Source organism: Mustela lutreola, chromosome 16 (genome assembly GCF_030435805.1).
Source record: "Mustela lutreola isolate mMusLut2 chromosome 16, mMusLut2.pri, whole genome shotgun sequence".
NCBI classification, from domain to species: Eukaryota; Metazoa; Chordata; class Mammalia; order Carnivora; family Mustelidae; genus Mustela; species Mustela lutreola.
In genome coordinates, this window is record NC_081305.1 from 55907376 (window position 1) to 55920562 (window position 13187).

General features: G+C 50.5%; 1 protein-coding gene across 1 annotated transcript; it reads right to left on the reverse strand.

The window, feature by feature from the left end:
• Positions 1–4109: 4109 nt before the first annotated feature.
• On the reverse strand, positions 4110–11996 carry DHDH (dihydrodiol dehydrogenase). The gene is made up of 7 exons (XM_059151372.1): positions 11841–11996; positions 11349–11460; positions 9597–9760; positions 7419–7671; positions 5611–5735; positions 4502–4655; positions 4110–4256 (listed from the first exon to the last, which is right to left on the reverse strand). Exons 1-7 carry the CDS (start codon positions 11928–11930, stop codon positions 4159–4161), a joined length of 996 nt encoding a protein of 331 aa, XP_059007355.1. The 5' UTR covers positions 11931–11996; the 3' UTR covers positions 4110–4158.
• Between the last annotated feature and the right edge of the window lie 1191 nt (positions 11997–13187).

Sequence of the window (13187 nt, forward strand, 5' to 3'; positions counted from 1 at the left end):
GCTGGGGAAGGATCCATTTCCAACCATTTTTTTTTTTTTTAAAGATTGTATGGACTTATTTAAGAGAGAGAGAGAATATGAGCAAGGGGAGTGGGAGAGGGAGAAGCAGAAGCAGACTCCTCTCTGAGCAGGGAGCCTAATGTGGGGCTCAATTCCAGAGTCTCAGGATCATGATCCGAGCCAAAGGCAGATGCCCAACCAATTAAGCCACCCAGGCACCCCCATTTCCAACCATGCTTGCATGGTTATTGGGAAGACTCAGTTCCTGGAGATAGGTTGGGTTGAGGCCTCCATTCCTTGCTGGCTGCTGGCCACAGGCTATCCTTATTTCCTTGTCGTGGGACCTCTTCACAACACGGCATCACAGTGAGCAAACAGGAGTGTAAGGAGGGCTGACGTCCGCTACTATCACTTAGTCTCAGAAGGGACATCCCAACCCCCCGGGCCTTTAGCAAATCACTAGATCCAGCACACCCACAGGAGGGGGAGACACAAGGACATGAAGACCAGGAAGTAGAGGTCACTGAAATCCACCATAGAAACCAGCACCGGGAGATGAGGAGCCCTTTATGTTGTGGGTGCAAAGTTATTCAGGAGCAGTGGGCCCTGGTGGCTGACCTAGGAAATTTTGCAGGGTGGGGACTACTAGGTAGGATCTGGGGGTTCTGTTTTGCTTCAACGTACTGAAAATGAATCCATCTCTCATGTTCTAAAAGCTGTGGTATCAGGTGTTCCAGTCAGCTACTGCTGCATAACAAATCATCCCAGAGATTCGCAGCTTCAGACCACAGGAATCATCTTATTATTTTTCATAGGCCCGTGGGTGATGGAATCAGGAAAGGCTTAGCTGGGCAGTTCCAGCTTGGGGCCACTCAGTGTTTTTAGTCAGACAGCAGTGGGGCTGGAACAGTAGAGTCTGTGGCAGCTGGAACCCACTGGCTGAGAATCTCCTTCCTCACGGAGTCTCCAGGCTTTCCGCATGGTTTCTGTGTGGGTTAGTTCGGGCTTTGTCGTGGCTTGGTGGCTTCAGGATGGCTGGGCTTCGGGCATTATGGCTGAAGGTTTCAAGAGTATTTCAGCTTGCAAGGAAGACGTTGCATGGCCTTTCCTGACAACTGCACAAGTCGTGGGGGTTGACTTTCTGCCATGTTGCAGTGACTATGGCTGAGTCATGAGCACATTCAGTTTCAAGGGAAGAGGAACAAGAGGAACTCCAGTGAGAGGGGAAGTGAGTGGGACAGGAGAGATCTCAGGAAAATGCAAGGCAGCCCACTAATTCAGCTTTAGGAAAAGCTAATGTGACAGTGACTTAAACATCAATGAAGCTTATTGACCTCTCATGGGAAGTCCAAGAAGATGCCATCCCATGTGATATGAACATAAGGAGGGAAGTTCCAAGGTCAGGGAGTGTGTGTTTAACTTTCTATCTGCTTGGCTGGGCCACAGAATATCCAGAAATATGGCCTTATATTTTTGGGGTGTTTCTGTGAGGGTATTTTGGGTGACATAACATTTACATTGGTGACTTAGTAAAGCAAACTAAAAGTTCCTTCCTGTGGGTGAGACCATCCAATCAGGAGAAGGCCTGACTAGAACCAAAAGGCAGACCCTCCTCAGAGTAAGAAAGAATTCTTTCTGCCTGACTGCCTCTGAACTGGGACACCAGCCTTCCTCCTGCCTTCGGTCTCACGCTGAAACATCAGTTCTTCTTGCATCTCAAGCTGCAGGCCTCCTGAGGAGACGTGCACCTGGTACTCCAGCCTTTGGACTTGATACTGGAACTAAACATCAGTTCCCCTGGGTCTCTGGCTTGCCAGCTCCCGCTGCAGCCTCAGGACCTGACCACTTCCATTGTGTGTCTTTCTTCTAGCTTTCTAGCTTGTGGCTCCACCATCTGCAAACGTGGCTTCTGTCTTATGGTGTACGACTGACACACCAATGCCCAACAACACATCTCTACTCCAGTATCAGGGAGAGGTTGAAAGGGAGACCATCCTCTTTGCTTAAAAAAGGCTGGAACTGGGCGCCTGGGTGGCTCAGTGGGTTAAGCCGCTGCCTTTGGCTCAGGTCATGATCTCAGGGTCCTGGGATCGAGTCCCGCATTGGGCTCCCTGCTTCCCTTCCTCTCTCTCTGCCTGCCTCTCCATCTACTTGTGATTTCTCTCTGTCAAATAAATAAATAAAATCTTAAAAAAAATAAAAAAAAGGCTGGAACTCAGATGCTGTATACATCCCATTGGCCAGCACCTACCCATGTGGCAAGACCTAGTTGCAAGGGATCCTGGGAAATGTAGTCTTTAGCTCAGCAGCCATATGTCCAGCGAATACTTTCCCATCATTTAAGTGAGGGATAACAGTGATGTTAGCCATGTTTGCCACACAAAAGATGGAAACCAAGCAAGCAGAGGGCTGAAACCAGTGTAGTGATAGCTGAACAATGTATAAGGGGACTTGGAATAGAAAATAATAGAAAACTCATTTGATTGATGTCTGGTCTCTCTTATTTGCTCCAAGTTGGAATTGCTAGTGTAAACCCAAGGTATCCACCTCCATCTTTTAGAGCCTGGTAGAGTTGGACTTCCTGGGCTCTCTCTGGCTCATCAAGGTCGTGTGACTAGCTTTTGCCAATGAATTACAAGAGGTTATGTATGTTGTTTATGTGTTAGGGCATTTAAATTTTGGTACCAAAGCCTCCAGAACTTTCTTTCCTTGGCCACAGTGACTGGCGGGATTCCAAATGCTAGCGGTCCTGTTAGCCTAGATACCAGACGTATACAGACCAGAACCCTCAGCTAATACATAACACCAGTGAGACATACACCTGTTTACTAAGTTGAGATCTGGGGGGTGTTACTGCAACATCACCGAACTGACACAAACTATTACAGAAAAATAGGAAAGTTAGACCTTGCTTAGAGCACAGAGTTAACCCTAATTGGCTGATCAGCCACCCACACATAGCCCCCGCCCAACTGCTTGTAATGTTAGTGGGACGGACATCCTAAACCTGCTGCACAGAGGGGCCTATGACCCAGGCTTTGCCAATAAGGCCACTGAAACTGAAGGCAAGGGGCACCTGGGTGGCTCAGTCAGTTAAGCGTCTGTCTTTGGCTCAGGTCATGATCCTGGGTTCCTGGGCTATCAACCCCCATGCTGAGCAGGGAGCCTGCCTCTCCCTCTCCTGCTTCCTCCCTGCTTGTGTTCTCTCTCATGTTCTTAAAAAAAATAAAAAGGAAGAAATGGAAGGTAAATCCTTTCTCTCCTGTTAAAATGACTTTTTGTACCATAATGGAGGCCTGGAGTTTCTAGACACTGGTTTGGAAAAGCCTGATCTCAAAGCAAAGGGCCATCAGTTAACATTTGTTGAGAATCTACCCTGCCCCCAGGGGCTGTTCATATACCATCTCATTTAACCCTCACCAGAGGGTGGTCAGTACTGTGTCTTGTCTTTACTGAGGAGGAGACAGGGACAGGGAGAGGCTGCAGGTGAGTGCACTTAGGGACACGCCTCCTACCCACAGGCGAGTCCTTGCCCAGGTCACACAGGGTATGGTAGGCAAACCAAGCTCTGCCCACAGGGGTCTGCTCTAAGAGCTTGTGAAAAATGTGGTCTCTGGATGCCTGGGTGGCTCAGTCAGTTAAGTTTCCGCCTTCAGCTCAGGTAGTGATCCCAGGGTCCTGGGATTGGGTCCCACATCAGGCTCTCTGCTCAGCAGGGAGTCTGCTTCTCCTTCTGCCTGTTGCACTCTCTCCCCCTCAAATAAAGAAATAAAAAATTTTTTTAAAGATTTTATTTATTTATTTGACAGAGAGAAATCACAAGTAGATGGAGAGGCAGGCAGAGAGAGAGAGAGGGAAGCGGGCTCCCTGCTGAGCAGAGAGCCCGATGTGGGACTCGATCCCAGGATCCTGAGATCATGACCTGAGCCGAAGGCAGCGGCTTAACCCACTGAGCCACCCAGGCGCCCCAGAAATAAAATTTTTTTAAGAAGTGTGGCCCTGACCCTGTCTTCCTCCCCTTCCCCACATCCTTCTACCAATTTATTCTCTAGTGACCCCTCTGGCAACCCCTTTGCTCCAGCTCCCACCAAACCACCATTGCCACAATCTCTGTGGGAGCCACGTCTTTTTTATTCAGGGCACACGTCAGTGTTTGTCTTAGGGGAAGGTGACTCCAATGGCCTTCCTCACTTCTTCAAGGATGTCAGCCAGGAGTTCACTTTCCACCAGGGGCATCACAGGACTTTCCTTCAGACCTGGGGGAGAGTACAGTTAGGGACCTCTTCTGAGTCACGCCTTTAAGATCAAAAGAACTACCATTCCCTGAATCCTGTGAGGCAAAGTCATACATGGTGCTGGCTGACCGATGCCCCAAGGGGATCCTGGGAATTGTAGTTCTAGACAGCTACTTAGAGAAGCTGAGGGTTGGGGAGCAGCCCGCTTTTCCTACCAGCTTTGCCCCTCCACCTGCCACCCTCTCACCCATCCTTTACATCCTTACCCTTTCGCAAGCACTCCCGGACATGCTTGGCCTCATAAACCATGCCCGCTCCATTTGGAAAATTGAACTCCTTGCCTGGGGTTGGGGGCAGCGGGAACTCCTTATGCTCTCCCTTCACCACCAGCTCTGTTGGGCACCAGAAGGGCTCGAGGACCTGGTGGGGAGAGAAGAGGTGGCTACTGTGGGCTCCAGCCTAAGGATATTCAGGGGGCCTCCCTCAGCTTGTCCCCCTCTTCCCCAATGCTGGAGATTTGCTTCTCAGCCACAGAACTGTCACAATAGAAAACTGTCTGTTCATCTTCCCAGGGACAAACCCCTCTCTAACAGGATGCTTAGGCCTCGAAGACAGCTTATATCCACATGTGTGTGACTCTCCTTTGCAAGGAGGAGACTTAGACAATCCAGCACCTTCTTATTTACTAGGAGACCTGATTTTTTGTCCCCAGAGCCCCGGGAAGCCAACAATATTCCTATTACCAAGTCTAGGCCAAACTGGAGACAGAAATGTGCCCAGGCAAGGTCCAAATTCTTCTGCTAAGAACAGAATTTCTTTTGGGACGCCTGGGTGGCTCAGTTGGTTGAGCGGCTGCCTTCGGCTCAGGTCATGATCCCAGCGTCCTGGGATCGAGTCCCACATCGGGCTCCTTGCTCCGCAGGGAGCCTGCTTCTCCCTCTGCCTCTGCCTGCCATTCTGTCTGCCTGTGCTCGCTCTCCGCCCCCCCTCTGATAAATAAATAAAATCTTAAAAAAAAAAAAAAGAACAGAATTTCTTTTTAGCAACAGAGCCCCAGGAAGCCCAATGAGGCCAATCTTTGGTAATGCCTGGACCCAATCCTGGAAGCAATTCCACAGGCCACATCGGCCCTCTAAGCATGGTTGATAAGAACTAGTTTCTCCTCAGTCTCAAGGATTTTTGACAGGCCAGGAAATTCACCTTCAGGAAGGAGCCTAGAGGTCCAAACCCATCCCATGGCCTGGTGGTCGAGGATGCCTTCCTTAGCAATGCTGGGAAAGAGGCTGATTCAGCCCCCAGTTGGGTCCGGCAACCACAACTGGCGCACTCCTATTGGGAGGGGCCCCAGTTCCCATCTTGGTCAGTCGCATCTCACCTGTGCCATGCCCTTGGTGCCGCTCACTGAGGCCGTATTGGAGAGCGGAGCACAGATGCTGCAGGTAAAGCTGGCCTGGAGCTCTCCTGGGTACTGGAGGAGCACGGTGACCGTGTCGTCTACACCTGGGGAAGGCACAGGACAGGAGAAGGCCTGGTCCTCAAATCCCGCCTATGGAACACTGGGGCACCTAGGTGGCTCAATCATTGGGTGTCTGTCTTTTGACTCAGGTCATGATCCCGGGGTCCTGGGATTGAGCCCCGCATCGGGCTCCCTGCTTGGCGGGAAGTCTGCTTCTTCCTCTCCCACTCCCCCTGCTTATGTTCTCTCTCTCACTGTGTCTCTCTGTCAAATAAATAAAATCTTTAAGAAAGGGGGGGGCACCTGAGTGGTTCAGTGGGTTGGGCCACTCCCTTCAGCTTGGGTCACGATCCCAGGATCCTGGGATTGAGTCCCATATCAGACTCCTTGCTCGGCGGGGAGCCTGCTTCTCTCTCTGCCTCTCCTTGCCACTCTGCCTGCTTGTGCTCTCGGTCTCTCTCTGACAAATAAATAAATAAAATCTTAAAAAAAGAAAAAAAAGGAGACCTCGCCTCTAACACAACAGTGAAAAAAGAATGAGGCACTAAAAACACACGTGCTGGGCACCTGGCTCAGCCGGTTATGTGTTGGACTCTTGGTCTCGGCTCAGGTTGTGATCCCAGGATCCTGAAATTGAACCCAAAGTCAGACTCCCTACTCAGCAGAGAATCGGCTTCTCTCCCTCTTCCGGAATTTCCCTCTGCTCCTCCTCCCATAATACATGCTCTCTCCCTCCCCCCAAAATAAATAAATATTAAAAAATTTTTAAAAACAACAACAATCACAAAAAAACACATATGCTAAGTGAAAGAAGCAGACCCGAAAGGCTGCGTATTGTTGAATGCCACTTGCGTGAAGTGTCTCATATCTGGCAAATCCCCAGAGCCAGAGAAGAGATGAGTGTGGCTGGGGAGGGCTCAGGGCTTTGGGAAATGGGAGAATAATCCCAGGCCATAGGATTGTACACTTTGAATAAATAAACTGTACAGTATGTGAATTATATCTCAGTAAAGCTGTTACCAAAATCAATGTATGCTGAAAAAAAAAGGGGGGTGCACCTGGGTGGCTCAGTCGGTTAGGCATCTGCCTTCGGCTCAGGTCACGACCCCAGGGTCCTGATATCAGGTCCCTCGCTGGGCTCCCTGCTCAGCGGAAAACCTGCTTCTCCCTCTCCCTCCTGCTCTGCTTGCTTGTGATCTCTCCCTTTGTCAAATGAATGAATAAAATCTTAAAAGAAAAAAGCTTGCATACTGGGGCCTGCTTTTTACTGGACATGAAACTGAGCCCACCATGTGAATGAGGCCACACTAGCCAAACGAAAAAAAAAAGAGAGATTGACTTCATTAACTTTATGACAATCTCAGTTCCCCTTTCTTTCTTTGTCTCTCTTTACTCCCAACGTGGGGCTCAAACTTTCAACCCCAAGATCAAGAGCCCACATGCTCTACTGACTGAGCCAGCCCAGTTCCCTTCTGACCACCTTATTATTGACATTTTACCAGTAACTAGGCTTCAGAGACGTTAAGTGCCTTGGCTAAAACCACACAGCAAATCCCAGGACAGAGCATGCCCACACTCTCCACTCTGATCCTCTTTGACTTTGGGTAGGAAGTTCCTACAGCTGTCTAACCTGATTCTTAGGGTCTAGGAGGCTCATCCCCAGTTCAGTGCTCCCAGTGAGGGAGGATCACCCTTATTGTGCTCATACAGTCCAGGATAGACCGTACCTGTTTCATAGAGCCTGCCCATGGCTGAAATCTTCTCAGGCTTCTGCCCACCAAAGACCATGGAGATGAACTGGACACAGTAGATACCAAAGTCCAACAGGGCACCGCCAGCCTGGGCTTTGTCTATGATCCGGGGTATGCCGGTAAGGTCCTTCCCAAATTCTGCCCGAGCCACCCGGAGACTTCCCAGAGCTCCCTGAGACACAGCCGACCTCAGAGCTTCTATAGCAGGAAAGAAGCGTGTCCAGATGCCCTGCACACCACAGACGGGAGAAAGCAGGACAATGGAAAAGGAAGGAAAGACGTCAGGACCCATGAGTTAACCAACCAGTTCCTCTCTCTTGTGGAACCCCAGCATGAGGGACTCCCTGCTGCTCCCCACTGTCCTCTCAAGAGCCCTCCGTCTCCCTTCCACAGCCTTCATCAGTCCCCAGGTTGTGTCCTGTCCCTGAGTCTCTCTGCCCCTCTCCTCTCCTCTCCATTTCCAGGGCCCCAACTCGGGCCTTGTCCTTTCTAGCTGGACCATTCCCCCAGTCTCCCAATAGTTATGGGCTCAATTGTGTCGCCACCAAATTCAGGGTGAGGTCCTAACCGGCTCCCCTCCGCCCAACGCCAGGACCTCCCAGTGTGGAGATGGGGTCTTTAAAGAGGTAATTAGGTTAAAATGAAGTCATTGTGGCAGGCCCTCATCCAACAGGAAGAGATGAGGACACTGACACTGAGGAAGGACCACCTGAGACACAGGGAGAAGAGTGCACTCTCCAAGCCAAGGAGGGAGGCCTTAGGAGAAACCAGCACCTTGATCATGGACTTCTAGCTTCCAGAAGTAGGAGAAAATAAGTCTCTGTTGTTGAAGTCCCCCATTCTGTGGTGGTACTTTGTGATCACAGCCCTGGCAACCGAATGCACAGGGTCTCCCCACTCCAGACCATCCTCCACGTGGTCCCGGAGGCAGCTTTCCCACTCCAAGTTGGCCCTGTCTCAAATTACTTGCCCCACCCAAGATCACAGAGCTAGGAACCGGTGAGATGGAATCTAGAGTCTCCTCTGACTCTAAAGCCTGTCCAAGGTCAAGTTCAACTAAAGACATGAAATCTGCCCACTCTTATTTTCTGGAAGTCTTAACTCTGCTTTTCCTCTCTGGCCTGCTTACCTGGGCACTGTACTTCTCCTTTACGGCTTGGGTCAGTCCCTACCCACCGGTAACTTCCTTGACTATCCCCCACGCTGGGCTGATGCCTCTGGGTTCTGTCAACTGCCTGGTACTGTATCTACAAAAGTCTGTGCAACTGGGCATCGCGATAGCCCATTTCTGGGACCATGGCCGACCTTGAGCTCATTGAAAACTGAGTCTGTGTCTTAACCCATTATGAATTCAGAGTTCCTAGGGTTGGATCTGGAACACAACTGGAGCCAATAAAAACAAGGAAGCAATAAATTCAGCACTTTGGCACTGCCGAGGCACAGTGAGAACCAGAAGCACCAAGGAACCAGAGTAAATCTGAACTATATCCTTCTTGTACATAGAGAACTTTTGAAGACTGGGAGCAGTAGTGGGCACAAGACAGCTAGCTAGGACATGGGGAAGTAAGAGATAGCTGTTGCTACTATTGGCAGAACCTATGGCAAGGCAGCATTTAAGAACCAGGATATTCCTTAATGTGAAAATAGCTCCTAAAGGTCATTTGGTAGCCGTCTTAACTGCTGGTGCTATCTAGTGCCATTGGGCAACCATTTTAATTACTGGCACTCTGCAAACTGTCAAAGGTCCCATAGAGGTAGCCATGTCTGATAAGGGCAAAAGCAAAGACAGGTTGACCTTGAGAGTTGGTAAGGTGGAGGTGCCCTGCTCCTTCTGATCAATATTCTTGGAAATTCCCCCAAACTCAGCCTGTTGCTTTTTTATGCCACTTTTTCTCTAAAAAGCTGACAAAATACCGCTCAGGGGGCTGATGTTTGCTAAGCAAGGGCTCTCCCTCCTGACAGATGTTGCTAGCAGAGTTCATGGCCCAGCTCAACTACATTCTGGAAAACACACCAACAACAGTTCCCTTTGCCGCGGTCTTTGTTCTTGACAAACCCTTCTGTTGTGCTCCTCCAAAAAAGTCCACTGGCAGCCATGTTTAATAATAGCAAGAAGCACTCTGTTGGAGGTTGGAATGTCCCCTTCACCCTCACCTCCATGAGAAAGAGGCCTCGGGATCGGGCTTCAGCAACCATTTCGCGAACTTCCGCAGAGTTTGTGCCCATGGGCTTCTCGCACAGAACGGCCTTGCCCGCTGCCAGACATAGCAACACTGCGGCCTTGTGCTGGACCTGCTGGGTGCCGATGTAGGCCACCTCTGGATTGGAAGGAAGGAGGGAGAGTCATTAGTAGCCCCAGCCACCCCAGACATCCTGGACCTGCCCCTAATGTCGAGGCCCCGCCCCCAGCAAGCTAGGAACTGGGGTCTCACCAACCAAGGACGGTCAGTCCCATCCTAGGGGTCAAGCCTCGTGTCCCATTAGGAAGGAGCTAACCATTCTCTCCTATAACTCATTTTCTTCAGATTATTTCCAGCCTTCCAAAATGATCATGAAGTCATTTGTCACGATACCACCAAGAGGCAGATACTCTTATTTCGCCTGTTTTACAAATGAGGAAACTGAGAAGGGCAAGCAGAAGAGCAAAATGCCAGTTCCAGCAGCCTAACTCCAGTCTGGTTGCTGTCCAGCTCTACCATCCTGCCCCCCACTATCCAGGCCGCTCCAGAATATAGGAGCCCAGGCCACACAGCTTACTTAAAGCCGGAACAGGGGTGCCTGGGTGGCTCAGTGGGTTAAAGCCTCTGCCTTCCACTCTGATCATGATCCCAGGGTCCTGGGATTGAGCCCCGCATCGGGCTCTCTGCTCGGCTAGGATCCTGCTTCTCCACCCCGCCCAGCCCAGTGCCTGCCTCTCTGCCTGATTGTGATCTCTGTCTGTCAAACGAATAAATAAAATCTTTTAATAAATAAATAAATAAATAAAATCTTAAAAAAAAAAAAAAAAGCCTGAACAGGGGTGCCTGGGGTGCCTGGGTGGCCCAATTGGTTAAGCGTCTGCCTTTTGCTCAGGTCATGATCCCTGGGTTCTGGGATCGAGCCAGTATGGGGTTCCCGCTCAGTGGGGAGCCTGCTTCTCCCTTTCCCTCTGCAGCTCACCCTGCCTGAGCTCTGCTACACTCTTTCTCTCTCAAATGAATGAAAGAATGAGTGAATGAATAAAATAAATAAATAAAAATCCTAAAAAGAAAAAAAAAGGCTTTTTTTTTTTTTTAAAGATTTTATTTATTTACTTGACAGACAGAGATCACAAGTAGGCAGAGAGAGAGAGAGGAGGAAGCAGGCTCTCCGCGGAGCAGACAGTCCGATGCAGGGCTCGATCCCAGGACCCCGGGATCACGACCTGAGCCGAAGGCAGAGGCTGATAACCCACTGAGCCACCCAGGCGCCCCAAAGGAAAAAAAAAAGTCTTGGGGCGCCTGGGTGGCTCAGTGGGTTAAGCCGCTGCCTTCGGCTCAGGTCATGATCTCAGGGTCCTGGGATCGAGTCCCACCTCGGGCTCTCTGCTCAGCGGGGAGCCTGCTTCCTCCTCTCTCTCTGCCTGCCTCTCTGCCTGCTTGTGATCTTTGTCTATCAAATAAATAAATAAAATCTTTAAAAAAAACAAAAAAAGTCTTAAGAGGCTCACAAATTCAGGCCCCTTCCAAACCATGGACACCTTGTTAACAAACACAATTTCTTGCTAGACTGTTAATCGCAGACCCAACCCGTTCCTACAGTTCTGTCCCCCCAGCCCCAGACCCTTCAGAAGCACACAGGGTTTGGGCCATCCCGCGGAGCCGTGTTTATCCTACGGGGCAGCCTAGAGCCAGCGCCCTGGTGGCTTCGGCTGCATGTGTCACTCACCCACATTCGGGTCTTTGGCCAGCTCCTCATAGGACCCATAGGCCTTGGGGATGTCATGTTTCCTTGCAAACTCCTTCGCCCGGCTCAGGTCTCGGGCTGCTACCGCCACCACCTGGAAGGACGCTAGGGTCAGACTTGGGAGGCTGCGACAGGTGGATGGGAGGGAGGTTGATGGAGAAGGGCCCGGGATAAGAAAATTACATCCCCCAGGATGCGAAGAGAAGGGATCCCGGGGGAGGACGTGACGGGGGCTGGACACGGGTCCTGGAAAAGAGAGATCTGGCGCAAGCGATTAAATTAAATCCCCTAATACCTAAATTTGTATTCTTCGCAGTAGTTCAGAACAAACCCTTCCCGAACTTGACGAAAGTCGAGTTCACGGGACAGAAGTAGGGAGAAAGGAGTAGGGTACCCTGGCTCCCTCCTCCCTCAGACCCTGGAGTCCCGGTCCCCAGGCCTGCTCTTCCAGAGGATTCCAGAGAGAGGGTGGACCTGGTGCTCGGAGCGAGGCAGCGTTCGCAGCACAGTCGTGAAGTCGCTGGAGATAAAACCGACTGACACGATGCCCCAGCGCACCGCCATGGTCAAAACCTGGGGTCGCAAGGTCTTGCCACCTGCGCCTAGAAATTAAAAACCTGGTGCCCCGCCCATCCGGGGGCGTGGTTATTTCTCCGCCTCTTGCACCTACGCCACTTCTCATTGGCCACTAGGCCTGCACACCCCTGCAGTCCGGACGCAAAGGAGAAGGTTATTTAAATCTAGCAGCTCACCATTGGCTCTGCTTTATGAGGGGGTGGGACCAGAAATTCTCCTTGAGTCGCCTATGGGGACTTCTAACCACGTGAAATTTTTTTTCCTTTTGCATCTCTACGGGCAACATTGGGGTTGAAGTCCCCACCGACAACAAGAGTTGCACGCTCTACCCACACGCTAGCCAGGCCCTCCGGGAGTGGGTGGGGAGGCTTCCTCCCTTGTCACCTTCGGAGCTGGCGCCCTTCCTCCTTCCCCTAACTCTTTCGCCCCAAAAGCCGGGCACCCTTAGGAATTGCCTAGGTGGGGGGGGGGGGGCAAGATGTAATAGCAAATATAAACATTACTAATATTTCTAGAACGCCTGTCGTGGCCAGGCCCCCAGCTCCGTGCTTTACTTTCCTCCCTTCCAATTTCTCACCACAGATCTGCGAACTGGATTCTATCGCTCGCTGTTTACAGAAGGAGAAACAATCCCAGAAAGCCATGGTCGTTTTTTGGAAGCCTCGCAGCCAGGATGTGAAGACGTGCAAACTGGCTGTTTCCAAAGAACGTTAAGTCTTAGAAACCAGTCTGTTCGCTTCTTAAGAGCCCAGGTGCCAGGTTGACTGGTCCCAGCCCATCCTTGCCACTGCCTGGCTGTACTGCTTTGCGCAAAGGGTTTCCCTATCAGAGTTTCACCTTCCTGTTCCAAAACTGAAGTCACAATGGCATCTACTTGTTGAAGAGGATTAACTGAGCTCCAGAGTCTACAATGTAAAATATATCAAGTGATTATTCTCTAAGTCAATTGGCAAATGGCTGGCCAACTTCACTCATGGCAAATCTGTGCACTTCTCTTTCCTTGTAGACATTCAGTTAAGGTCTGAGTTTCAGGGGCTCCTGTGTGGCTCAGTCGGTTAAGTGACTGCTTATGGCTCAGGTCATGATGTGAGGGTCGGGCATCAGGCTCCCTGCTCAGCGAGGAAGTCTACTTCTCCCTCTCCCTCTGCCCCTACCTGCCCCCTAGCTTGTGCTCTCTCTCAAATAAATAAAATCTTAAAAAAGAAAACAAACAAACAAACAAACAAACAAACCAGCTGATTAAAT

Bases quoted from the DNA above. Each gene is read 5' to 3' on its own strand.
- DHDH (XM_059151372.1), bottom strand. From the start codon at position 11,930: ATGGCGGTGCGCTGGGGCATCGTGTCAGTCGGTTTTATCTCCAGCGAC. The intron at 9,761-11,348 runs GTGAGTGACACA...CTTCCAATCCAG, and splicing joins GGCCAAAGACCCGAATGTGG to AGGTGGCCTACATCGGCACC. The intron at 4,656-5,610 runs GTGAGATGCGAC...TCTCCCCACCAG, and splicing joins GCACCAAGGGCATGGCACAG to GTCCTCGAGCCCTTCTGGTG.